The following is a 26,337-nucleotide window of genomic DNA, read 5'->3' as shown; positions in this document are numbered from 1 at the left end:
TTTGTTTGGGGATTTGGGTCAGACCGCACACTATGTTGCATTGCATGCTGGGGACTGTAGTGCATGTCAGGGTGAAATGGGCTACTAAGAACAGAAAATTAAAATCATTTCATGGGCCGAGTGGCACCGTGTCACAGGCCTTGTGTTTGACACATGGGCCTTAAAGGGTTAACAGTATGATTTCTTCATTCTGCTGCATGTACTGATGTTCTGATGTGTAAATCTGATCCAACAAAGCTGAACATTCCTAGATTTTTTTTATGTGTCATAAACTACCATTTGATCAAGCAAAGACGTGAATGTGAGTCCAAAGGGTTTTCATGGTGATGCGAGCTGCATTTTGAATCGCGTGCTTGTTGAGAAATCCATGCATCCAGCAATGAAGGCAGTGAGAAACAAAACGGCAGCTCACAGAAAGCTCCAGTTCCGCATGCTGATCCCTTTACTGTGGACATGCTCATGTTGTAAGCACTCTTGGGCAGATATTAATGAGTTAATCCTCAGAAAGTTTCACCGGCAACTCATTGAGCATCCACAGAGTATCGAGAGTGGACGATCAAAATAAAGTGTTAGATGTACTTTTATACGCATCCATCAGTTTCTTTGCTTTGGGCCAGTTTTATTCATTAGCTTGGCAGCGTTCTTTGGCTGTCTTCTTCCTATCTGAAGGTTGATATCATTATTCTGCTTTAGTCTGCTGTAATGTGTGACAGTGATGTTGCAGTGTCTGATCCTGCTAACACTTCTTCACGCCTTTCTCCCCGTCTCCTCCTCTCTGGTCCACATCCCTGCAGACTCTGTAGTGCATGATTAACTATCCCAGCTTGTCATCAGAGCCCAGCAAAGCCCAGTGCTCTGGAGCATGCCAGCCATCCTGCCCCCTCAGGAGGGCCGGTGGAACAATAGCCTTTTTTTTTTTTGAGCTGGAAAAAGAAGAAAAGCCTCAGAATGAATGCAGAAGGACACAGTTACTGATTCAGAAAGGCAGGATGGGGAGAATGTTACTGAGGAAAGTGGAAAAGCTTCAGAATGAGTGGATAGGAAAGAGAAATCACTGATGGAAATAATCAGAAAAGGAGAGAGAGAGAGAGATTCAGACCCCTGGATTTCATTTCCCTGTGTGTCCTCCTGCTGGAAGCCGCAGCCCTTGCTCTTTTTCTTTCCTGCCACTAAGAGCCCCTGCTTAAACGGGAACCAAATGTTTGTCTAAGGCTTTCCTCAGCGCGAGAGCACTGTTTGTTTTTCAAGGCGGCTGGAATGTCTCCGCGGGCTGCCAGGCTATTCTGTGGGCGGCAGGAGTATCCTCTCGCTCGGCTCTCCCAGCCCCGACACCTCACACTCAGGGGAGATATTTTTACACCTTCTTCGGGAGACCGGTGTCATGTCAACAAACATCACGGCTTGAGCTCTCCAGCCTCGAGGCGTGTGCTGTTGCCTCATGTAGGGGGGCCCATCTGCTGGAAAGGAATACGCTCTAATCTCTCACGGACAGATCCTTGCGCTTGCTGTGCTCAGTTTCTTTCTTTTGTCCTCTTTCACCTCTTTGTTTACAAATGGCAGAACTCTTAGCACTCTTTGCAACTCTCTTAACTAGCTGCGTCCACTTTTTCCACAGAATTACCGACAACACGCTTTTACATTCCCCCTGCAGGCTTCTCAATTACCCGTGTAAACAAGCTCCCCATTATTGTGTGCTGCTAGCCTAAGCCACTGAATGATTTGCCTTATTCCAGGTAAAGCCTGCATCCTGAAATGCCTGCTGGCCGTCCATAAGATCTTCAGAGAGAACGAGCCGGCCTACATCCTCAACGACCTCTACATCACAGACTATTGCATTTGGATCCAGCGGGTTAAGTAAGTTCACATAACTTCCTTTGATGTGGCTGTGCGGGAAGTTTGGGGTAACTCAATTTGATGTCATGGTTGGAGAGTGGGCGGGTTTGTAATTAGGGAACGAATAATGCGAAGCGTCCCAAAGCTAATTTGCACGGGTCAGTTTGGAACACGGGTTTTACTCCATATGGTATCAAAGGAACTTGCCTTTTCTGTGTTGCAGTGTAACTTATGAATTAAAATTGGCTCTTTAAATGGTCCAGGCACCATCTGGCCCGCTCCTCAGGCTGCATGCGGGAAACAGGACGGAAAGTTCAAATGCGAATTGTTTTTCATCTGTACTTGATCAGATTTGGTTTAGCTTCAGTGAAGTGATTGTTTGCTGTAAACACTGTTAAGCGTTTATTAAGCAACACTGCTTTGATTTCAATGTTGTGTTTATACAGTAGTTCTATGAAACACAGAAAAAGTAAACCAGAGAAACCCCAAACATTGCATCCAATGTGCTTTAATATCGGCAGTTCCTTCAGCCAAAATGTTCATAAAACTGTCACAATATCAGGTTCAGCTCACCTTTTTTAGTATCTGCCTGATTAACCTGTGTGTCATGTTCCAGTCTGTAAAGCATTTCACAGCCCATCTTGTTTGCTGAATTGCATTCTGTTCGAATCTGGCAAATTCTAGTTTGTTTAGCTGTTCTGTCACAACACATGACCAAAAAGCTTCTCCTTCAAGATTGGTCAGCAAACCCACCGTCCTTATTTTTAGCTGGACATCAGTTAGCCATCGTAGATGTGGTTGGATAGTGTAGTGGTTAACACCTCTGCCTTCTACGCTGTAAACTGAGGTTCAATCCCCCATCAGGGCAAGCACCCTATACTATACCAAAGAGTCCTTGGGCAAGACTCCTAACACCACCTTGGCCTACCTGTGAAAAAGTGATCAAGTTGTAAGTCACTCTGGATAAGAGCGTCTGCCAAATGACAGAAGAGAAGAGATAAATAGCTTCACATACCTAGGAAGTAATATATCTCGAAGATAAAATTAGCTCACGGATTATTAAGGCTAGAGTGGCATATGCGGATCTAAGGCACTTGTGGAATCTGAAGGACGTGTCTCTCCAAGTTAAGGGGCGTGTCTACAATGCGGCCGTACGTCCAGTCCTTCTTTATGGGTGCGAGACATGGCCGATGCGTGTTGAAGACTCGCGACGCCTAGCAGTATTTGATCACAATTGTCTTCGTCAGTTAGCTAAAGTAAGACTAAGTGATAAGGTGAGTAATGCAGAAGTGAGGCTCCGGGTCTTGGGGAAAGATCTAGGACAATATTCGATAGTTGAAAGAATCCAACTAGCTAGACTGCGTTGGCTCGGGCAGGGCACACCCTGCGAATGGAAGAAACTCAACTACCACTACTCGAATACTGGGTATTGTTCTCTACTGCAGGAAAGGACTGGAAAAATCCTTGTGGTGGTCAACCCATGACCTGGTCCAGAGGCATGAAGAATAGCACTAAAAATCTAGGTAAAGTGGGAGCTTCCCGTCTCCCTGGATGGGGCCCAAAAGACCATGGTCATGCATGGCTTCATACACTTGAAGATATGGCTAAGAATAGGAATCAGTGGCGGTCGTGTTGTCAGTTTTTATCAAGCCAGACTGTTTGACAAGAACGATGCATTTGATGATTCTTGTGATGGCCAAGACGGCATTTCTTCCCATTTTCCTTTTGCTTTTCCCATCCCTCCCCATTTTACTCATATAAACCGTGTTTCTTTCCAGCCGTTGATGCGTGGCAGTCAGCAGTGGTATTCTATACCTCTGTTACACTGTATTTGATGATGATGATGACGATGATGACCAAAAAGCTTGCTTAGGATCATTGACAGGTTTAACATTTGATGTAGGCCTTAATGCTGTTATTTGTGATGCATTGTTTTATCTGGGGAGGTGTTGTAATTTAAATGATTACAGCTGAGATTTCTGATATTTTACATGGAATTCCGTAGTTTTTAAACGTTAGATGAATTACCTTCTATAGCTCAAAATCTGAGCTCCTTCAATAATAGTAGTTTTGTTCAAGTTGACCTCACAGGAATGTTTTTTTGTTGATTGGCAGAGGAGGCAAACTGCAAAAATGTCTCTTGACACAGTTCCTCAAGTTCAAAACAGGACTTGGACATCATTGGCGATAGGCTAATTAGAAGGAGAATGGAAGGGGCAGTCGTGGGCTGGAGGTTAGGGATCCAGCCTTGTGACCGGAAGGTTGCCGGTTTGATCCCCAGAGCCGACAGCACATGACTGAGGTGTCCTTGAGCAAGACACCTGACCCCCAACTGCTCCCTGGGCGCTGTGGATTGGGCCGCCCACCGCTCCGGGCAAGTGTGCTCACTGCCCCCTAGTGTGCGTGTGGTGTTTCACTGCCCAGATGGGTTAAATGCGGAGGTGATTTGTGGGACTAATAAGGGTCACTTAATCTTATATAAAAAAAAAAAAGAAAAAAAAAAGGAGAATGGAAAGAAATATCTGAAGTAGTTGTTGTTTATGTGATCCATTTATTTATCATTTTAACATTGGGGTGAACATCAGGGCTTTGACATTTTGATCCAGGCTAGGTCAGGTAATGTGGGGAAACTGCACAGATGCTTTATCCCGTACGAATTAGCCAATCGAATCCCTTACAAATTGCATTACCGGCCTCCTCTGGTTAAACTAATCCAGCTTGAATAGGGCTTAATTGTATCATCGAAGACTTCAGATTGTGGCATTGGAACTGACTGTTGTGTAGTAGTATATAAATGTGGTCTCAATCAGAATTAAAGGGGATCACTATTATTACGCCAATGGATTATTAAATTGTTTTTTTTAGTTGCTTTTTCCAGGTATTGTCATCCAAATAAAATGTGTCTTACATATTGACGAATGATGTTTTGAAATAAGCACAGCAGAGCCAAAGTTTCTGTAAACTACAAATAATAGTGCAATTGTGACATCCTCATGCTTTGACCACATTTCATAATCAATTACATGTCTAAAATGTGAGCCATTGAGCACATAATTCAATAATAAGCTACATTGCTGTTGGCTAGTGTTCAGGCAAAGTTGTATACTCGTGTGTGGAGTCCAGTGGAGAGAAACAGGCCTGATGTTATAGGCCCGGCGCCCAGATGCATAGCTGATAAAAACCCTGAGGGTCTGATGGATTTTTCCCCCTCTTCCTTTTTCTGTCCAGCTCAGATTTTCTGGAAGGAAAAACGCTTCGATGGCCAATTAATAATAGATGTGTAAAAATCGATGGCGGCGTTCAGAGCGAGTTGGAATGTGCCCATTATCTGGGCCTGAACAAAGGGAGAAAATGAGAGGGAGGGGAGCACAGAGAAGAGCTTTGTCTTGAGCACACAGCGCATGGAACAGTTCCACTGTCAGTTCCCTGGAAAACTCAATCAGTCTCACCCAAGCCGTCCAGTCAAGGAGATGAAATGGCAGCATGTGAGGTTTTCTCCTATTCCCTATCCACGTCTCATCCTGCTGCTTGCCAGGCTATTGGAGCTAAATGTCAGCTTGACTCTTCGTGCTCTCTCCTTTCGCAAGTTTCATCGATCACTAAACGCGCCATCCGGAGTATGGGCAGCTTTGACCTGTCGCCTTCCTCCAGTTCAGTAAATAAATCCCCAGATCTTTTTATTGTATTTTGCTTTTTGGATGCCGTCTGTTGCAAGATCTGCAAGACAAGTGTTCCTCAGGCCCTCACGTTCTTCAGTCATGTTTGCCTGGAGGCATTTGACGAGGGAAGAGAGACTCTTCCGATGCCTTATTTTCCTCTATTTGTCGTACATCATGCTGAGAATCGATTTCCAGCTCCTTGCTTAGCGCCATGAAAACAGTAGAGCCAACTCTTCCTTTGTGAAAGTAGTTTAAAGCCCAGCCTCACTTGTCATGCAAAGTGACAGAGAGAGACATCGCTACTTCTTTTCAAGTGGCGGCCCTTTTCATCAAATCCCCACTGCTCTGGTTTGCATAGGCAACTCTTCTGGTATCCTACTAGGTTTGTTGTGGCAGGCTTTTCAACTTCTGACAGATCTGATGACAGATTATTTAAACGCCGCGTCGCTACGCTACGGCGTCCTCGGAGAGCAATTCCTCTGCCCAGTGCAGGGAGTTATCTGTGCGAGATGCTTCAGTTAGAGCCGTTATCTGATCCCCTCTATTTCTGCGATGGCTCCCTAAGTCTCTCGTCATCGCTCCGACACAATCAGCCACTCACGATGGACACGAGGATTAATGAGTGCAAGTTCGCCACATGATTTATGAGGTCTGCCTGCTTTCCGACCATCGTTTACACTCTCCGAGTCGTTCCTGCCTCCCTCGCGTACTGAAAAGTCAGGTGGAGATTTATGTCCTCGTAAAAGGCATCAGAGTGATTTAAACTGCTGTGAAGTTCCACCCATCAGAAACAGGACAAAGTGGCTGGAGTGGACACAAGACTTGACTGACGGGATCTGGCAGCCGACTACAATTCCCAGCACTTTGCTTCCAGCCACTATATAAAGCTGTTAGTTATGTTGCATTTTATTTCTAAAAAATATGATACTTGAGGCAGTGTTCTCTTATTTAAGGGAGGAGTAGTGGGAGGTACGGCCAAAAATTTCTATCTCAGTGTAATGAAATTTTTCGACGGTTTCAGTATATATCACAACATAGTGTCATGCAAAATTTATCGTATCTACATTTAATTCGAAAACTCGAAAACCTTGAATAAAAGTTAAAGTTTGGAGATGAACAGACCAATAGAAAATGTCCAAAATTACTTGGGGAAACCTCCAAGTTAAGAATGTTTTTCTTTCTTCTTTAACGTTAGCATTTTAAAGACACAAAGTTTTTACAGTTGTTTTGCTTGGCAGATGCTCTTATGCAGAGCAACTTACGTTTTGCTCATTTTACACAGGTAGGCGAAAGTAGTGTTAGGAGTCTTGCCCAAGGACTCTTTACTGGTACAGTATAGGACGCTTGCCCAGGTGGGGGGTTGAACCCCATTGTACAGAATAGAAGGCAGAGGTGTTAATCACTAAACTATACCAAACTTTTTTCAACCATGGCTATGGATCCTTTTTGTAGGTCAACTGTGGCTTATTTTTGTGATGTCCCTTTACATTAACCAAGAACCACATTTAGCAGCTGCCTTAAATTTGAAGTATTTTTATATTGTGCAAACATAACTAAACAATATATAGATAAACCTTATGGAGTGTATACATTAGCATGCATGGTAGCGGCTGTTGTCCATGCTATGCCTAGCAAGACTGGCCATTCCTTTCATATTACTCTCTCATGTCCGTTGTCTGGAAAACAAACCGGGCTGCTTCTGCCTGCAGCTGACTACACAGCAGTTGGTGATCGAGGGACTGTTGTATTTTCATTTTCAATTGAATCGTGACTGAAACATCCCTGTCTCAGCCATTCAGCTAAACGGGTTAACATTAGTGTACTTTGTCTTTTGTGTACTTTTGTTATCTATGCTTATTTGTGGCATTCCAGTATAAAAGATATGATGAAACCCATTCCTTAGGAAGAATTTCAGCTGGTGTACCAGATGAATCGGCATAGCACCGACTACTGAAGGGAAGCTGTCAGATAAAGAAGTATGAAAGGAGAAAAGGGCTGCTGCTGGTTTTGTTTTTCATAGTCAAGCACTAAATGTCACGTAGCATTTCAGACTGTCATCTCCAACCTCTGGGATGTGTGCATTTGTCCATCAAGAAGAAGGGCAAACAAGTGCTATGGCTGGTTATGACTGACAGATCTTTAGGCATCCAGTACTTGTTTCACTTTAACATCTCAGCCCCTTCCTTTGGAGCATGTTTGCTTTTCTTTGGTTTTGGAAGACGGTTTGCGGCGGTGGAACCTCTGCTATCAATTACGTCCAAAAGAGAGCAGGCAGAGACTAGAGGCATGCTCGCACACTGCTATTCATTTCTGTGTGGCTTTAGTGAGCTGTCCAGATGCCAAGGCTTCCCAGCAACGGTGCCAGACTGCAAAGACAACCAGCACTTCATTTTTGCTCTCCTTATCTTTCTCCCCTCGTCCAAGCTGTTGGAGCGACTCCAGCGTGGATCCTCTTCAGCCGGTTCAGCCAGCCAGATAAGATGAGCTCTGTTTTCCTTGTACCTCAACAAGAGCTGTCTTTCGCTTGTCCTCTCCTGGAGTTTTGCCTCACAATCTCTGATTGTGTCCAAACTCCTAAATTGGCTCAATTAGATTCCGGCAAGCAACCATGGCAACCTATAGGAGTTGGACTTCAGAGTTTAGCTTTAAGCAGACCCATTCTTGCGGTTGAAGAGAAACGGCGCATTGTCCGAAACTTGGTGACCAGCCAAGCGTTACCCTCAGGGGACAGGAGCTTCTCTGCAGTAGCCCAAGGGGACTACAAAAACAGTGGCTCGCAGTGGTCACGGGAGTCTGGGATCCAGTGAAACAGTCAATCTGTCCCTCTCCGGAATTCAATTAAGCATTGTCAGATAATGTTAAATCAGTGTGGTGGGGAATTGTGAGAGACTGAGTTTCTGCCTTGCGTTAAAAGGTACGTCTTCAGAAGCAGTGGGGGGAATCGAGCCCAAAATGTCTCAAGTGGAGTGTAGGTGCTGCTTTGATTTGCAAGGAAATTGGCTTCGGCTGGTCGTCTGAATTGAAAGGCCTGTTGGAGTGGAGGTTTGTTTAGATAGTATTTCTTTTTTCTCGATTTGAGTCTATATTAGATGTGTAGTGCTTGAAAACGTCAGCTTCAAAAGCTGTGGAGAGAAAAGAATGCTTTGTTGAGATACTGTTAAAGCGGCAAGTGTGTTCATTGAAATGGACGGAAAGACCAGGGCAGTTTTTTTTTTTTTTTGGTTGTTTTTTTTTTTTTTTCCTCTTGGAAAAAGTTTAGAAGAATTTGTTGCATAGTCCTCTGAACAGATTACAAAGATCCTGTTCTCAGAAGTTACGGATAATTATTGCGTTTTAACTTTTTTTTCTGAGAATCATGCCTGGGCTTTTCCATTTATTGCGCTCAACAGTTTGCTTGATGTTTAACTTTTCATACCTCTGTTACCTTTTCCAGTATTTCGCAACATGATATTTTAGAAAATAACCTACATGCTTAATATTAATATTCTCAGTAACTGAAGTTGCAACATTTCTGCAAACCTCCACACCTGCTCTGTTACTGTGTGATAGGAAGTAAACCATCAAATCTGTCCTACTTTCTCTCCATCCCAAAGACCCAGTACACACATACAGCCTCTTGTGTTCTGTAGTAAATAGCCTTGTTTAGAGGGACTCTGGGGGGGATGGAAGATTCCCACTGCTAAAAGAGGAAGAGATTTTGGTCTCCGGACTCGCAAGTATAAGTGGATCGCACTGCCTCTCAGCATGGGGGTTAGCATGCTCGCATAGTCAATACGTGACTCACTCCTCTAATATAAACTGTCTGGGGTATTATAGAGTTGGCGCTGTAGAGGTAATACCACATAATTAGCTGTTATTAGCCCCTGTGGTTATTGCATTGAACTTTACATTGAGTGTAGTGTCTTAAATCTCATAAAACATGTCACTGCTGTCATATTTAAAAAAAAACAAAAAAAACAACAAAATATGAAAGTCCCTTTTTCACCCATTGCATAAACATGTCATGATGAATGAACAAACACAAACTTTCCAAAATTGCTTAAAATCTTACATTAATGAACGTTAAAGTTTAGATTGTTTTTTTTCCTTTCGGTATGAAGCATTTCAGAGAAGGAAAAGGAAGAGAAGGAGCACAGCAAGGTTTTCTTACAGTAATGACATACAAATTCAGTTCCATTATCACAGGTGGATAAAATCAAGCACCTAGCCACGCAGTCTGCCTTTCACAAACATTGAATTCACTGAATTCGACCATGGTTCTGTAATAGGATGCCACCATTGCAACAAGTCAGTTCTCTAAATTTCTTCCCTCCTCGATACAACTGTGAATGGTATTTTTGAAAAGTGGAAGTGTTTAAGAACCACAGCAACTCAGCCACAAAGTGTCAGACCATGTAAAGTTACAGAACGGGTCGCAGAGTGCTGAGGCACGTCGTGCATAAAAGTCACCAGCGCTCGGCTGATCAATAACTGCAGACTTCCAAACCTCCTCTGGGAGGGAAACCACCAGGAGCTTCATGGCATGCAAGCCTTACATCACCAAACACAATGCCAAGCGTCGGATGGACTGGTGTAAATCATGCCACCACTGGACTCTGGAGCAGTGGAAACGTATTCTGTGGAGTGACTCTACCTGGCAGACTGATGGATGAGTCTGATGTAAAGTTTGGCTGAGGAGGGATAATGATACGGGGGTGTTTTTCAGGGGAAGGCCTAGAACCCTTAGTTCCAGTGAAGAGTGAAGAGAAATCTTAATGCTTCAGCCGACCAAGACATTTTGGACAACGGTATGCTTACTAAAGACCCAGTGCACAAAGCAAGGTCCATAAAGCATGGCTTGGTGAGTTTGGTGTGGAAGAACTTGACTGGCCCTCACAGAACCCTGTCCTCAACCCCATCAGACACCTTCGATAAACTACAATGGAGCTTGTGAGCCAGGCCCTCTCGTCTAACATTAGGATCTGACCTCACAAATGCTCTTCTGGATTAATGGATGAAAATTCCCACAGACACACTCCAACATCTAGAAAGCTTCCTAGAAGAGTGGAAGCTGTTATAGCTGCAAAGGGGGACCAACTCCATATTAATGCCTATGGATTTATAATCGGATGCCATAAAAGCTGCTGTAGGTGTAATGTGTAGGTGTCCCAATACCTTTGTCCTTATAATGTTTAATCTTAGTCCTGGAGATCTACCACCTTGGAGAGTTTAGCTCCAAACCTAATCAAAAACACTTAATCCAGGTAACGAAGGCCTTCATAGGCATCTGAATATCAGAGCCAGGTGTGTTGGATGTGAACTTTCCAGGGGAGTAGATCTCTAGGACCAGGTTTGGTCACCTGTGGTCTACAGAGATCAAGCCCATCTCAGGGACCATGTTAGTTCTAATGCTACATTCCATCAACAGTAATGGGATGTAATTAAACGCAGAGTGTTTATCGCAGAAACTTGCAAAGATAAAAATGATCTTTTATATTTGGGCAGCTCTGATGTTCATCATACAAGCATGGATCACATCTGAACGGACATCCAAAATATGTTTGGTATTTGATACGCCTTTGTAAACCTTTCCGCTGAGCTCTGAGAGTGATTAAGTCCTTCAAAGCGTAGGTGCGTTTCATCGTCATATGTGTTTGATTTGTGCATCTAAAGAAGCCTAATGACGAGTTATCTGGAGTGTTTCGGTTTGAACTAGATGTGTAATTTGCCGCAAGTTCACCCTTCCCTTCCCCAGACATCAAGGTCTCCTTACTTTTCACAGCCTGCCTCTGGTGCGCGCTCGTCGCGGCAGACTATTTTATTCCCTCTCTCTCGCGCTCTCAGTCTGCCAACCTTGAAAGCCGCCCCTCCTCGGTTAATTAAGGCGAGCCACAACAGTGCCGTTCTTAATGACTGAATTGTGTACGACATTATCCTTCGCCCCGAAAGGAGCTTTTGTTTGCACCGCAAGCCTGCATTCTCTTACCACAGAAAAAGAGCGGGGGGGGGAGAAAACAAGCACGCCTCTGCAGCGCTAACTCAATAATGACTTCCCACGGGGGGAAAGAGAATACTGTGAGTGTTTGAAGTGCCGCTGCTGCCATGGGACTTCCTGCAGCCACATCGCTCCAGGAAGTTCCTCACTGGGTTTTTATGGACCCAGACACTCCGCTGGAGGACCTGTAGTTGCTTTCAGGTGTGTTTATGGGATTGTGGTTGAGCGTGCCATCTTCCCGAGTCGTCTGAAGCCCGTGGTTTTAGGCCGTGTTGAAAGAAGAGGAATGGCTCTGAAGAAGAAAGCTGTTTCTTAATCAACTTTGCCTTGAAGGACATCGATGGTGTGGAGTTATGATCCTTCCTCAGCACTTTTACTGGGAGGAATCATGCAGTGTGTATCGTGCTCCACTTCTATAGAGTATCCCGCTCCAGGTCTGGCTGTGATCTTGGAGAATTCCTAGTAGATTATTTTGTAGTCAATGGTTTTCGGTTTGCTGGCGCTGTTGGCATCGATTGGGTGATAATGTCGAAAGATTTCTTGATGGCTGTCAGCTTCTCACACGATGTGGGTGGTTTGCACGTGGAAGCGTTCCTGCCGAACTGGATTGAAGAGGTTGTTTACTTTCAGTCTTCCAACACATGAAAACACAGACAAACACCAGACAGCAGTACACTGCCTGATGCAGTCTGCCATCTCCTCGCTGTAAGATTGTTTTGTTTTTTTCCTCAATACTCTTCATTCCTGAGCCGGCACACTCGAGGCTAAAGCGGTGTATACACAGCCTCCTCTGGAGGCATTAGCCCAGCTCTCCCACCCTCAATAGCTCGTCTCGACAAGGCAAGCGGGAGATCATTAGCCCTGCTTCGTAATAAGGAGGCATCTCACTTCTCAGCGGTGGGTTAATTGAAGCACCAGGGCTCCGGGTGCTCTCAATAGTGACGGGGCGGCTCAGACGCGCCCGCTTTTCTTCCCCTGGAGAATAACCCGTGACCCCAAAACCGCCCCAGAGCACAGCCTGCCCCTGGCCGTCCGCTAATCACCATGGCAATGAAGACCACTAGCTGCTCAGAGCTCTCAATAGTAGCCACTTGAGTTTTGGCAGCGACCCGGACACGTCCGCCACATGAATTATGCATACTGTTGGGGGGGCCCCCCAGTATTAGGGTCTTTACATGCAGCACATTGTAGCTGATTTCCCCTCTTTGTCATGTTGCTGTTCAGTGTAGCACTTGCCCTCAGGGGAACTTTTTGAGGAAGCATGCGGGACAAATGTGGGCCAAGTTCTTGCTCTTGCTTGGGAAAAGTTTTGGTTTCATTTGCATGTGCTGTGTCCACAACCATTTGGGGGGGGGGGGGGGGGGGGGGGGGGGGAGTATGTGTTTGTGGGAATGTGTCAAATTGTGTATGTGAGCAAGAGTTCAATTGAGTGTTCTGTATTTTTTGGCAAATCATTTTGTGTGAGTAAGAGACGAATAGAGAGAGAGGGAGAGAGAGAGGGAGAGAGAGAGAGAGAAAAGCTGTCTCGGCCCTAAAATAATTACTCCACCAGAGAGCAGGACTGATAAGCATGCACTAAAGTGCTACTGCAGAGTTCTCTCAACAGTAGCCATGGAGACAGCTGCTCTGTGAGTTGAATGCTAACATCGCCTGTGTAGCGGCTCCTCTCCCCTCATACAAATTCCGGCTCTGTCTGACAGTCCGCCAGTGGCTGTCTGGAAACAAAAGAACTTTATCTCCTACAAACTAAAGTTCACCAGCTTGTTAACCTGGGCTTTCCTAACACGTTGTTGACAATGTTCAGAGACTTCATCTTTGTCTCCTTTACCGTATTAAAATCTGCTGCTACGTGTCCACGTTGGTCAGTAAAATGGATCCGCAAGTGGAACTGGAGCTTTCTGTGTGCTGCCGTGTTTCCCATCACTGTATGAAAGAAGTGGGATTCTGCCCTTATTGTAATAATAAAAGTTGACTGAAGAGCTTTTTTGCTTGTTTGCCTGCTCAAACTGGTGACAAACCAAAACAAACTGCATATTTTTGGATTTGTTAGGTCATATTCGTTGCATGTGAAAGTAAAAAAAGTGACAAAGGCTTTGGGAAATCGCGTTCTACCAAAAATAAATAAATAAATAAATAAATAAATAAAATCAGATCTACGCAATCTCCCGCTTGATGCAGACCACATGTAGTCGAGTGGCCAAAATAGGTTTGGTGTCCAGTTTTTGCTTCCTAATTTAGGCTAACGTTCCAAACATTAACAGTCAGTTGTCACCCAATTTTTTTTTAAATACATATGCAAAATTGTGCTCAAACCTCACTCAGGTCTTCACAGTGGTCGCACAGGCCGGTTTAGGACGCAGTGTGGCTTCCTGTGAACTATAAGGCTACCAGAATGCTTCCATTAGCTGCTTTTTTTGTGCTGAGGTCTGATGAATGTCAGGATGAATGCAAGTCAAATCAAGTCAAAATTTATCTATACAGCACTTTTTACAACAGGTGTTGTCACAAAGCAGCATTACAGAAAAAGATCCGGGTCCGAGCCCCCATGAGCGTCGCCAGAGGTGACAGTGGCAAGGAAAATCTCCCTAAGAGCGAGAGGAGGAAACAGTGTGAGGAACCAAGACTCAAAAGTGGAACCCATCCTCCTCTGGTCGCCACCGGATAGCAAACAGCATTAATATAAACTGTTAGAATACAGTAAAGGGGAAAAGCAGGTGAAGCACTGGTTATAATTAGATAGTTTGAGTCTGGGTGGCAGCAGAAGCAGCAGCATCATAAGCTGCCTGTTTTGTTTGCAACTCTGTTGTTACTATTAATGGTGATGTATGTTTATAAGTAGAAAAAACTGAAATTGCAAATCCATATGCCTGCATGACTTGAAGGGGATCTTGCACATGAAGGGGAGATTTTGCAGAGAGTCAGAATTATATCTGCTCTGACTGAGTTGGAGAGAAGTTTCAGAGATGTATTTACAGTAAAGATGACCATTGGGTGACTATTGATGGGCGTTTATCAAGGTCAGCCTTGCAGCTCCAGTTTTAAACTAGAAGAAGCTAAATTTGGGCACAGACCATGTCTTGGCTGATTGACTATATCTGGGGTCAGTGACTTTTTAAAGGGCTAATTATGGGGCTCATCCTTTTGCATTTGAAGATCTACGACTCTGCTGTCTAGTGTCCAATGCCTGATCACCTTTGCTTTGCTTTTTAGGTCCAAGCATGTGGTCGCCCTGGCTGATCCATTGCGTAAAGCCAAGCTGCACAAGGACCACCTGGACCTGGAGCTGGCCATTCTGGAAGAAGCTGCCGAACTCGTGATCAAGGAGGAGGAGGAGCAAAAGGAGGAGGAAACCTCCAGCAGCAGTAGTGAGGGAGAGGAGAAAGACTCTAGCAGCAGCAGCAGTGAGGGAGAGGAGGAGGACTCTAGCAGCAGCAGCAGTGAGGGAGAGGAGGAAGACAGCAGCGTCCCTCAGCTTAGTGATACACAAGAGAATGGAGGAGAGCCAAAAGGGGTTGGCTTTCAACCTGAGCCCAGCCCGGGTGCACTGAAGACTGGTGCGCCAACCACAACATCTCCCCGCCCCCAGGAGTCGAAAAGGTTGATCCAGGAGCTGAGTGAGAGGGTGGAGGAGGGGCTGAGGATTGAGGAGGACGTGCCTCAGACCTCCCGCTCCTCCAGCAGTCGTGACACAGAGAGAGAAGCAGAGGGACTTGGAGAGACGGATGAGCCTGCTGCTGCGGGAGAAACGGCAAAAACAGGGACCAGCAGCGCTCTGTTAGAGACTCGGCCGCGTAAGTGCCCTCTACGTGTCATAGGCGCCGAGGAGCTGGACAGTGACGATGAGGACGAAACAAATCACTGAGTGACGTGACGAGGATCTAGGAAAATGAAATGGTCGTTGATGGACTGTTTTGATTCTTCTCTTGAACTTATTCAAGCACTTTGTTGGAATTGTCTGACATCCTCTGCTTTTTTATTGACCTTTTTTCCCCATTGCGTTATGTTTGCATGGTTGATTTGAAAATGTACATTAAATGTTTACAAGCTTTCCATCAAACCTGAGCCTGTTTGCAGTGGCTGCGTTTAGGTGCACTTCTATCAAGGTTATTAAACCATCTAAAACACACAATTCCTCAGAGAGAACCTGTAAAGAGCTTATCGCCGCTGTCAGATCAAAACCTTGTATCTCCAAAATGGTAACTTTACAGGAGAAGGAAAAAACACACTTTACTTTTAATGTAAGTCAATGGAACCGGGGTTATTTCCTCATCATTTTGGGTCGTTTCTTTTAGTCCATTCATCATGAAATTTACACACAGTGTAAAAGACGACAGGCATTTTCTAATTATGCCAAAAACTGAAAAATGACAAAAATCGACATACAAGTTTTTTTGTTGTTTTTTTTCCGGCAGCAGCGTTATGCTCCCTTTCCTTGTTTGGGAAAGATTTCAGGGCCTCGTTTTTATCACAGCATGTCGATCTCTGCAGTCCTTTCATGCACTCCCATCCTGTTTGTGTTGAAACCAAATCGCGCTCCTGTCAGCCGGCGACGCTGACAAGCAGAAGATTAGCATGTTTCGGTTGTGCGCTGCTGTTTCCTTGGAAGTCAGAGAGCAAGGGGTGGTCGTCGGACGATAAACGAGGAGGGAGGCATATCAGCAGGAAATGTCAGCTGCTGCTCTCACTAGCTCTCTGGGGAAAGTGCCGAAAGCTGGGAGATATTTCAGTTCCAGTTGAGCCAGCACTGAAGATATGTAAATATGTCTTACGCAGACACTAATTCACACTTTTTACACCCTGAGTTTACATTTTACTCCAGGCGTCTGTTGGTGAGACGTTCTGGGTGTTTTCCTAACCTTTCAAATGCACGATGTACCCCTCGCTGCTTGTTAAATCAGATTTTATCATGTGGTTGCTAATATGAGTAATCGTTCCCCTCCCACGTTATGAAACTAGGCGTAAACCCCTTCATCAGGTTATCAGCGGATGCGTTCGCGCGTAAGGTTTTTCCCCCCACTGTGTGTTTTACAAGGAATCCTATGGGAAGGCACCGTTCAGTGCCATGCACACTGCAAAAATAGTGTCTTGTCTAGTACAATATTTCCTCCTGTTGAGATTGTCACCTTAATTTAAGATTATGTAACTCATTTCCATACATTTTTTTTCTTGTTTTAAGTAATTTGTTAAGTAAAATGATCTCACTGTATTGGCAGATAACTTTGCTTATTTTAAGAAATGTGCCTGAAACCAGCAAAATGATCTGCCAGTACGGTGATAAAATTACCTAAAACATGTAAACAATCTCTGGAAATAAGCTAGATAACCTCATTACGAGTGCTCAACCATCTCAACCTGGGAAAGAATATATAAAAACTAGATTTAAGATCATTTCACTTGTTTTTTGCAGTGTAAAAAGCACATCAGGTGTTCTTTGCAGAGCAAGGCACCATCAAAGTTGAGGAAAGAAAATCTTGAGTTTAAACCACGTTGTATTTTTTTATTCATCAACCAGTCCTGTCAAGTAAACAAGGCACAGACAGGCGTTTCTTTGGTTGGAGGGTTATGCGGATGTGAATATTAGGGCTGCACGATGTGGACGTAAAATGTGATGTTTGATAAAGCCGCTGTATATTGCAATGACGTATAATTATGTAAGATGACAGCGATAAATCATAAGGAAATGGTGTGTAATGAGACTTTTTTGTAACGACTTTATTTGGAGTTCTCCTTTGTAGATGATTAATAAACTCTTAACAGATTATCAGCAACATCAACAGCACATCAGTGAGGCAGCAGTAGTGAAGCGTCTGAATACACTGAGGTAAATATCTTAGATGTTCTGTTGATACGTTACTTACAGTAAGTCGATGTTTTGTTAATTAGTTACTCCCATTACACAAAAACCTAACCTTACAAACCGCACCCAACACCCAACCCTCACACTGGGCCTAATCCTAACCCTCACCCTGGCCCTAATCCTAACCCTAACCTCAACCCAAAATCTAATCCTAACCCTCACCCTGGCCCTAATCCTAACCCTAACCTCAACCCAAAATCTAATCCTAACCCTCACCCTGGTCCTAATCCTAACCCTAACCTCAACCCAAAACCTAATCCTAACCCTCACCCTGGTCCTAATCCTAACCCTAACCTCAACCCAAAACCTAATCCTAACCCTCACCCTGGCCTTAATCCTAACTTTAACCTCAACCCAAAATCTAATCCTAACCCTCACCCTGACCCTAATCCTAACCAAAATCTCAACCCAAACCCAAAGCCTAATCCTAACCCTCACCCTAGCCCTAATCCTAATCCTAACCCTAACCTCAGCCCCAAACCTAATCCTAACCCTCACCCTTATGTTTTTGACACGTTACTGAGTCTGTTGAGTGATTATTTCATCTAAAAAGACCACTTAAAATAAAGTGCCACCATTTTTTGTGCACTGTGAGGCAGTTAGAAAAAGTCAACATTCCCCAAACGGCTCTATAAAAACAAGTCATTCCTTGAAAAGCTCTTTATGGTGATGCAGGTTTTTTGTAACATTACTGCTTCACACATTTTACGCACAACACTGGGAGTGAGAATAATCATCCCATTAGTAGTTAAGGATAGAGCACTGAGAGCTGTGTGTGTGTGTGTGTGTGTGTGTGTGTGTGTGTGTGTGTGCGTGCTTCATGCTTTGCATTTTAGCAGAGTGGTTAAACCACTTATTTTACACACACAGGAGACTGGCCGACTAGCAGCTCTAATATTAAACATGACTTCTAATGATACATTCCTGCTGGTCTAATTAGTCACACTGGCTCTGCTCTTGTGAGTTGGTTTGAACTGTTCTGACACTGCAGCCCTTAACAGTGTTAATGACAGAAATTCACATCACAGAAACGATAAAAATGAACATTGAATTGATTAATTGTGCAGCCTTGGTCAGTAAAAGTCAATATTATAATGGACATCTAGTCAAGTCGGGTCAAGGGGTCTCTGGTGTTCCTCAGTAAAACTTGTATACACTGGAACGAAATGTCCTTCAGCAAACAGCAGCAGCACATTACACAGGATTAATACACAACAGTGTGAAATGAGTGCAGAATATACAATAAATACACCAGATAATAAACATACAGGACGATAAATACACACGATGCTGACTGGACAGGTCAGCCAAACCAAGAGGGTGCCAGTGAGTCCAAAAGTCTAAGATGGTGCTGAAAACTCATTCAAACCTCTAATAAACAACAAAGTTTAGAATCTTCAACAGCTTTAATCTACGCATCCCTGTTGGTGACATGCTGTATAAATAAAAATAATGCATGGCCATGACTTTGTAAGGCATGAGAACGAGATCCTAACGTGTGGCCACAACTTAGTAGAGCATTGCAATGAGATCCTAATGTGTGGCCACAACTTAGTAAAGCATGGGAACAACATCCTAATGCATGACTACAACTTGGTAAGGCATGGGAACGGGATCGTAATGTGTGGCCACAACTTAGTAAAGCATGGGAACAACATCCTAATGCATGACCATGCCTTAGTAAGGCGTGGGAGCAAGATCCTAATGCATGACCACGACTTACTAAGGCATGGAATGAGATTCTAATGTGTGGCCCACTGCTTAGTAAGCTGTGGGAACGAGATCCTCATATGTGGCCATGACTTAGTAAGGCATTGGAACAAGATCCTAATGGACGGCCATGACTTAGTAAGGCGTGGGAACGAGATTCTAATGCATAGCCCTCACTTAGTAAGGCACTTAATAAGTCATGGCCACGACTTAATTATCTCATTCCAATTCCACTCATTCAAAGTGGTGAACCTCGCCCGTCCTTGCTTGTGAACGACTGAGCCTTTCAGGGAGGCTCCCTTTATACCCAATCATGACACTCACCTGTTTCCAATTAACCTGTTCACCTGTGGAATGTTCCAAACAGGTGTTTTTACAGCATTCCTCAACTTTCCCAGTCTTTTGCTGCCGCTGTCCCAACTTCTTTGGAACGTGTTGCAGGCATCAAATTCAAAACGAGTTAATATTTGCAAAAAACAATAAAGTTTATCTGTTTGAACATTAAATATCTCGTCTTTGTAGTGTATTCAATTAAATATAGGTTGAAAAGGATCTGCAAATCATCGTATTCTGTTTTTATTTGTTTTTCTACGCAACGTCCCAACTTTATTGGAAGTGGGGTTGTACATTTTAACCTATACTGTCATGGTATGTCATGTCACTCACAAAACTAACCTCTTACACTCAATGGTCTTCCAGAACAACCAGAACATGATTAAGGTAGTTACAGTTGCTATCATAGCTGTAATATACATGGTGTTTGAGACTCTTTTTCATGTCCCCACTAGAAGTTCCTTGCTCCTTGAAAAACATCTGTCTGCGCACAGTGTATTAGCTTTATCTGGGAGCTAAGTGCGATGATTTGGTCGTGATGTGAAAATGCAGTGGACCCTACTCCATAAAGCCAGCGGCCTGGAGGCAAGCAAAAACAAGCAGGGAAGCATCTATCAAGCAGACAGATGGAGGCAGTGTGGAGAGCGGATGAGGACATGGGAACCGAGATAACAGTGCTGTAAGCTAGCTGCCACATCCTACCCAGAGTCGCATAAGAAGTCAGACACTAAACCGCCACAGGCTTTTGTTCAAACTCCTTTTAAAACTTTAACCAAAGTTGAGCTGCTAAAGAGCTCTCAGTTAAAACAGGCAGCCGCCTTGATGCTAGATACATCTGAGAGAATGGCTCCCGCTAAGAAGAGTCAGCGGAGGAAGGGCTGACTTAAATGCATTCTGCGCGTTGAGGAAAAGGGAAAGGTAGCTTTGAGAACTGAGCTTGCTCATTTTAAATGAGATTCATGAGAAACGAAGGATTCTTGTGCGCTCAGGCAGTCTCAGCTGTCGTCTGTTAAAGCGGAGCAGGCACGACGGGCTTGCATAGTGAGTCTGGTTTGATCTCTCTCTCTCTCTCTCTCTCTCTCGCTCTCTCTCTCACTCTCACTAGCTTTTCTCTCTTCTCTGCTACTCCACTAGGCTCAGAGGTGGCGATAATGGCCTCCCGGGCCTCTGTACTATTGCGTTAGGGAGATGGATGATGTCATTAAAACGGCTCCCCCAGAGAAGAGCTGACCGGGCTCTCCGGCTGCGCCATGGGAGCCCAATCATCAGTCTGACCGCTATCAAATGCTCCTCCTTCATCCTGCCATCCTTTTTTCTGCCCACATCGCTCCGCAGAGTGTGAGAGTCCACCGGGCAGCGGGCAGCCATTCACCCCTCGGGGGGGCCCGCCATTGATTAAGTGACAGTCTGTTGCATTGCCGTTTTTCATCTTAAAGAGGAGGCCATATTTCCCATTATGAAGACTGCCCCTGGGAGCTGGTGCGTTCCTCCGCTGCTAGATGCTGCCTCGCGCTATTTCAACCCCAAGTTTTTAATAGCTTTAACCTGCAGCTAAGGGGACATTTGTGCCTTTTAAATGTATTCAGCTGACAAAATTGGATGAATGTGGGCCTGTTTTTCTTTTTTCCCTCTCCTCTTCCCTCCAGCGTCTGCTGAGCGCAGTAATTACGCCTGGCTCTGACACTGCCGTGTGAGGTCCTCATTAAACTCCAGCTACTGCTCATTTATAAACTAACCTACACTACAGCAGCTGCTAGGTATGCAAGCTTATGTGTGTGACCAGCATGTGGGCTACCATCCGTTGGATAGGTCAGTTTGTGCTTGGTTGAGGCCTTTCCTCAAATAACGTGCAAGTGGGGGAAAAGTTGAAGCATCTCTGAAATGGACATTTAGTCAGAGCAAGCCCATGCTTAAATAAATAGTGACCCATATTCATCAAAGAGCCTGCAAGTTACTTATCAGCTTCATCTTTGGCCTGTCTGTACGATCCAGCTCACATCTGGTAGGAGCGCTTATTAATTTGAACATAGTAGTTTACCAAAACTATAATTAATATCCATCATACCAAGAATAAGTGATACTTTTTTAATCCCACAAACGGGGAAATGCCACCTCCGCATTTAACCCATCCGTGAAGTGAAACACCACATACACACTAGTGAGCACACACACTAGGGGGCAGTCAGCACACTTGCCTGGAGCGGTGGGCAGCCCTATCCACAGTGCCCGGGGAGCAATTGGGGGTTAGGTGTCTTGCTCAAGGACACCTCAGTCATGGACTGTCGGTGTTGGGGATCGAACCGGCGACCTTCCGCTCACAGGGCCAGATCTCTGACCTCCAGCCCACGACTGCCTGAATAAATAAGAACAAAAATGGAAAATAATACTAATAATTCCTGCACTTGCCAATCCTGTACATAAGTAGATGTGCTTATTTTACGTGCACGTTGGTATAAACAAATGCTGCAACAATGTTCCATTTAAAGACATATGACACTGCGCTTTTGACTCTGTTGAACAAAGCACTACTGACTCCACCCACAAAATACACCAATTAAAACACAGGAAAATATTCATGTTTCGCAATCACACCATTCTACTGTCTTAAAAAATGAAAATGCTTGGATATTTTTGTGTTCCCATTTTATTCCTTTCAGTCATCGTGACCATAACACTATGAAGTTTAGTCAGTAGGTGTAGCCCCTCCCCTCACTTCTCTACCTCAAACTCCACCTACAAGCACAGCCATTGGCTTATGGGCTGCTAAATGCTATTGTTTTAATGGCTCCCTACCAATGCATGAATTAGGACGTATTGCATGTAAATCATATGTATGATTTGTGGCATGATGTATGAGGTGCTGGTATGCTGGCACTTGTTTTCACGCACCGGGCCTCGCTCATCATTTATGCTCAAATCTCCAGTTGTTTCCACAGCATATGAAAGTTTCATGAGTCTGTCCTTAAATGTGAGATCTGCACTCGTTTTTGCGCTGCCTACATGAATATTGCTGCTGTCGGAAGAAAACCTCTTTTTCAATTTTTGAGATAATTCTAAAATGCCTGTTTCTCTTTACATTGTGTGTAAATTTCATGATGAATGGACCAAAACAAATGGCCCAAAATCACTTGGGGGTGAAAATAGTCTGGTTCCATTGACTTCCATTAAAAGTAACAGATTTTTTTCCTTCTCCTGTAAAGTTACCATTTTGGAGGTTTTCTTCCGACAGCAGCGATATGTTGAATAAAATTGAGAAATAGAGTAAGAAGTACAAAAGATTTATTAGACTGCAGTGGAACATCTTAGCACATCCAGCATAGGAACTGACGTTTGCAAGGCGCCATTCCACTCATTTTCTGGATTCTTGTGGTCCAAAATAAAACGGTAAAGCTCCAGAGTGAGAGGTGTGAGCAACAGTAAAGCAGCCCAGGTCCATTTCTCAGTGTAGCCAGACAACTTAAGCTTTAAGTCAAGTCTTTTCAACAGAATAAGAGCTGAGGGGCATTTCTATTGAACAAAGTCTTGAACTTTGGCCTTATCTGGCTAAGAAATACTGCTTTGTAGTATATAAAACACAGAATTCAATGGGAATGGTTGAAGTGGATCATTTTCCTCACTAATATACTTGAGAAGAAATACAAACCCAATTCCAAAAAAGTTGGGCTGTTGTGTAAAATGTAAATAAAAACAGAATGTGATGATTTGCAAATCGTTTAGACCCATGCTTTATCCACAATAGAACACATATCAGATGTTGAAAATGAGACGTTTTACCATTTCATGAAAAACATGAACTCGTTTATAACTTCATGGCAGCAACACACCTCTAAAAAGTTGGGACAGGACCGTGTCTACGATTGTGTAGCCTCCCCTCTTCTTTTAACAACAGTCTGTAAACGTCTGGGAAGTGAGGAGACCAACTGCTGGAGTTTTGGAGAGGAATGTTGTCCATTCTTGTCTGACTCAACAGTTCCTGGGTCTTCTTTGCTGGATTTTTCACTTCCTGATGCTTTTGAATTGTGCACTGAAAACAAGCTGGATGGTTCCTCTCCTCTTGAGTTCGCAGGACACGGCATCCATGGTTTCCAAAAAGAATTAAAAATTTTGATTCAGCTGACCACAGTCCATTTTAAACGAGCGTTGGCCCAGAGAAGACAGCAGCATTTCTGGATCGTGCTGACATAGGGCCTTTACTTTGCATGATACAGCATTAACATGCATTTATGGATTTCACAGCAAGCTTTGTTCACAGACAATGATTTCTGGCAGTGTTCTTGAGCCCAGGCAGTGATTTCCAGTACAGAATCATGTCTGTTTTAAATCCAGTGCTGCCTGAGTGCCCAAAGATCACAAGCATCCAATACTGACTGTCAGCTCGGAATGTTTTAATGGTGTTATTTACTGTAGATGATGGGATTTTCCAAAGTCTTCACAATTTTACATTGAGGAACAACATTTGTTTTCTGAAATGTTTTTTCTGAAATTGTTCCATAATTATTAGATGCAGTTTTTCGCAGTTTGGTCAGCCTCTGCCCATCTTTGCTTCTGAGAAACTCTTTCCGCAGGCGCACACATCCCCCTCCAGCAGTGAACATCCAGGGAACGAACATTGAAAGAGTGGACTCTTATATGTACCTGGGTGTGCACCTTAACTGTAAACTGGACTGGTCAGACAACACAGCTGCACTTTACAGGAAGGGACAGAGCAGACTACCTGCTCAGGAGACTGAGGTCATTTGGAGTGCAGGTGCCACTCCTGAGGACCTTTTTCGACACAGTGGTGGCATCAGCCATCTTCTATGGAGTGGTCTGCTGGGGCGGCAGCATCACCACTGCAGACAGGAAGAAACTGGACAAACTGATCTGGAGGGCCGGCTCGGTCCTAGGGACTCCTCTAGACCCGGTGCAGGCGGTGGGAGAAAGGAGGATGCTGAACAAGCTAGCATCCATGCTGGAGAACGACTCCCACCCCATGCGTGAGACTATGGTAGCACTGGGCAGTTCCTTTAGTGACCGGCTCCTTCACCCCAAGTGTGTGAAGGAGCGCTATCGCAGGTCCTTCCTTCCTGCTGCTGTGAGACTGTACAACCAGCACTGCTCCCAGTAGACCACATACAATACAGTGTACACTTACATTCAGAATGCGAACATTTTTCATTGTGCAATATGCTAAGTGCAATACAGATTTATATGCAACTCTTATTTTATTTTATTTTATTTTATTATTATCCTTATTTTGTTGTAAATAGTCGAGATTTAGCTTTAATTTTTATTATTTATAATGTTGATAATATACTGTTTATACTGTTATACTGTTTATACTGTTTTTTATACTGTTTCCCGTTTCTACTACTGAGTGCCTTACTCCTGTTACTCTGCTGCTGCTGTAATACTGTGAATTTCCCCGCTGTGGGACTAATAAAGGATCATCTTATCTTATCTTATCTTAAACTCTGCCTCTGTAAAGTGCTCTTTTTTGGGCAGTCATGGGCTAGAGGTTAGAGAACTGACCTTGTGACCAGAAGGTCATTGGTTTGATAACCAGAGCCGATAGTATGTGACTGAGGTGCCCTTGAGCAACAGTGGGCAGTGCGGATAGGGCTGCCCACTGCTCTCACTGACCCCTAGTGTGTGTCTTCACTAATGTGTGTCTGTATTAGTGCTCCCCATTGTGGGACTAATAAGGTTATGTTAATCTTATACCCAGTCATGTGAGTAAGTTGTAAAACTACTTACTTTTCCAGCCTTTTGTTGCCCCGTCCCAACTTTTTTGAGATGCGTTGCTGCCATCAAGTTCAAAACAAGTTCATGTTTTTCATGAAAGGGTAAAAATTCTCACTTTCAACATCTGATGTTTTTTTTATGTTCTGTAGTGAATAAAATATGGGTCAACAAGATTTGCAAATCATTACATTCTGTTTTTTATTAAAATTATTTAAACATTTTACCCATTCATATGAAGTTATGTACCAAAGTACATCATTAATTTTCTTGTGACCATTCGCCAACCTCTCTTAATTTCATATAATTAAACAAGCTGGTTTTATTACTGTGCCTTTAAGACTAATGAGGTATGTAAATGAGCTCTGTTCCGATTGGCTGGCAGTATTGTGTATTGTACCCCATTCAAAGAGCAGTCCAGGTTAAAGTCAAGTGGTCTTTGTTGTTGTTTCTAATCGAACTTGTACACGTTGGAATGAAATGACTGCAGACTGCAGATACACCACAGCGTGAACTTACTTGTGAAACACTTCTTATGACTTTAATGAGCAAAACTGCTTTAGATTGAATAGCCAGATGTATAATGTGTGGGTTTTCGTGACATCAGAAAAACAGTGAGTTCACAAAAGGCTGTTTTTGCAGCCTTGAAACTTTAGCAATGATTATATTCTACAGCAAACTTTTTAGATAGTGCATGGCTTTTCAGTAAAATCACAATATTTTCAAGTCCATTAAAAATACTCATCTAAATCCATGCTTAATTTTAAGTAAATAAAAGCCTGTAGTGACACATCTGCTGTTCAGTATATAGAGAGCAGTGACTCACGGACAGCTGTCTTTTAACAAAGTTGTTGACACTTATGAAGTTCAGTAATTCATTACAACAGCAAGCTGCTGTTTTAACATAGGCTAACTATCACTGCTGGATAGTTCACTACAGTCCCCTATAGATTCTCTCCAGATGTTCAAATTCTTAACAAACTCTCTGTTGAAACTCAGTTGAGTGTAAACTGTGGTGGGGTTAGGGTTAGGATTTGGCCCAGGGTTAGGGCTAGGACCAGAGTAAGGGCTGGGTTTAGGTTTTGGGTTGAGGTTAAAGTTAGAGTTAAAGAGTTTAGTGGATCAGTTTAGTTCAATTACTCAACCCTGCATCCCTGTTTATTTTGTTGTTTTTCAGCGTTTGATGTGATTTGAAATGGCCTGTTTCCCTTTTACATTGTTTGTAAATTCCATGATGAATGGACCAAAAT

The 26,337-nt window shown here is 43.7% G+C and overlaps 1 protein-coding gene across 2 annotated transcripts in view; it reads left to right on the top strand.

The window, feature by feature from the left end:
• shq1 (SHQ1, H/ACA ribonucleoprotein assembly factor) overlaps positions 1 to 15,528 on the top strand; it is an 80,864-nt gene extending 65,336 nt beyond the window's left edge. For both annotated transcript variants that reach the window (XM_037534759.1, XM_017718585.2), the window contains exons 11-12: positions 1,734 to 1,854; positions 14,677 to 15,528. In XM_037534759.1, coding sequence (XP_037390656.1) covers positions 1,734 to 1,854; positions 14,677 to 15,328 — 773 coding nt within the window. In that variant the 3' untranslated portion in view covers positions 15,329 to 15,528. The remainder of the gene's footprint in view (positions 1 to 1,733; positions 1,855 to 14,676) is intronic.
• The last annotated feature ends 10,809 nt before the right edge of the window (positions 15,529 to 26,337 follow it).

Source organism: Pygocentrus nattereri, chromosome 26 (assembly GCF_015220715.1).
Source record: "Pygocentrus nattereri isolate fPygNat1 chromosome 26, fPygNat1.pri, whole genome shotgun sequence".
In the NCBI taxonomy this organism is placed as follows: Eukaryota; Metazoa; Chordata; class Actinopteri; order Characiformes; family Serrasalmidae; genus Pygocentrus; species Pygocentrus nattereri.
This window is presented reverse-complemented; position numbering and strand designations above follow the sequence as displayed.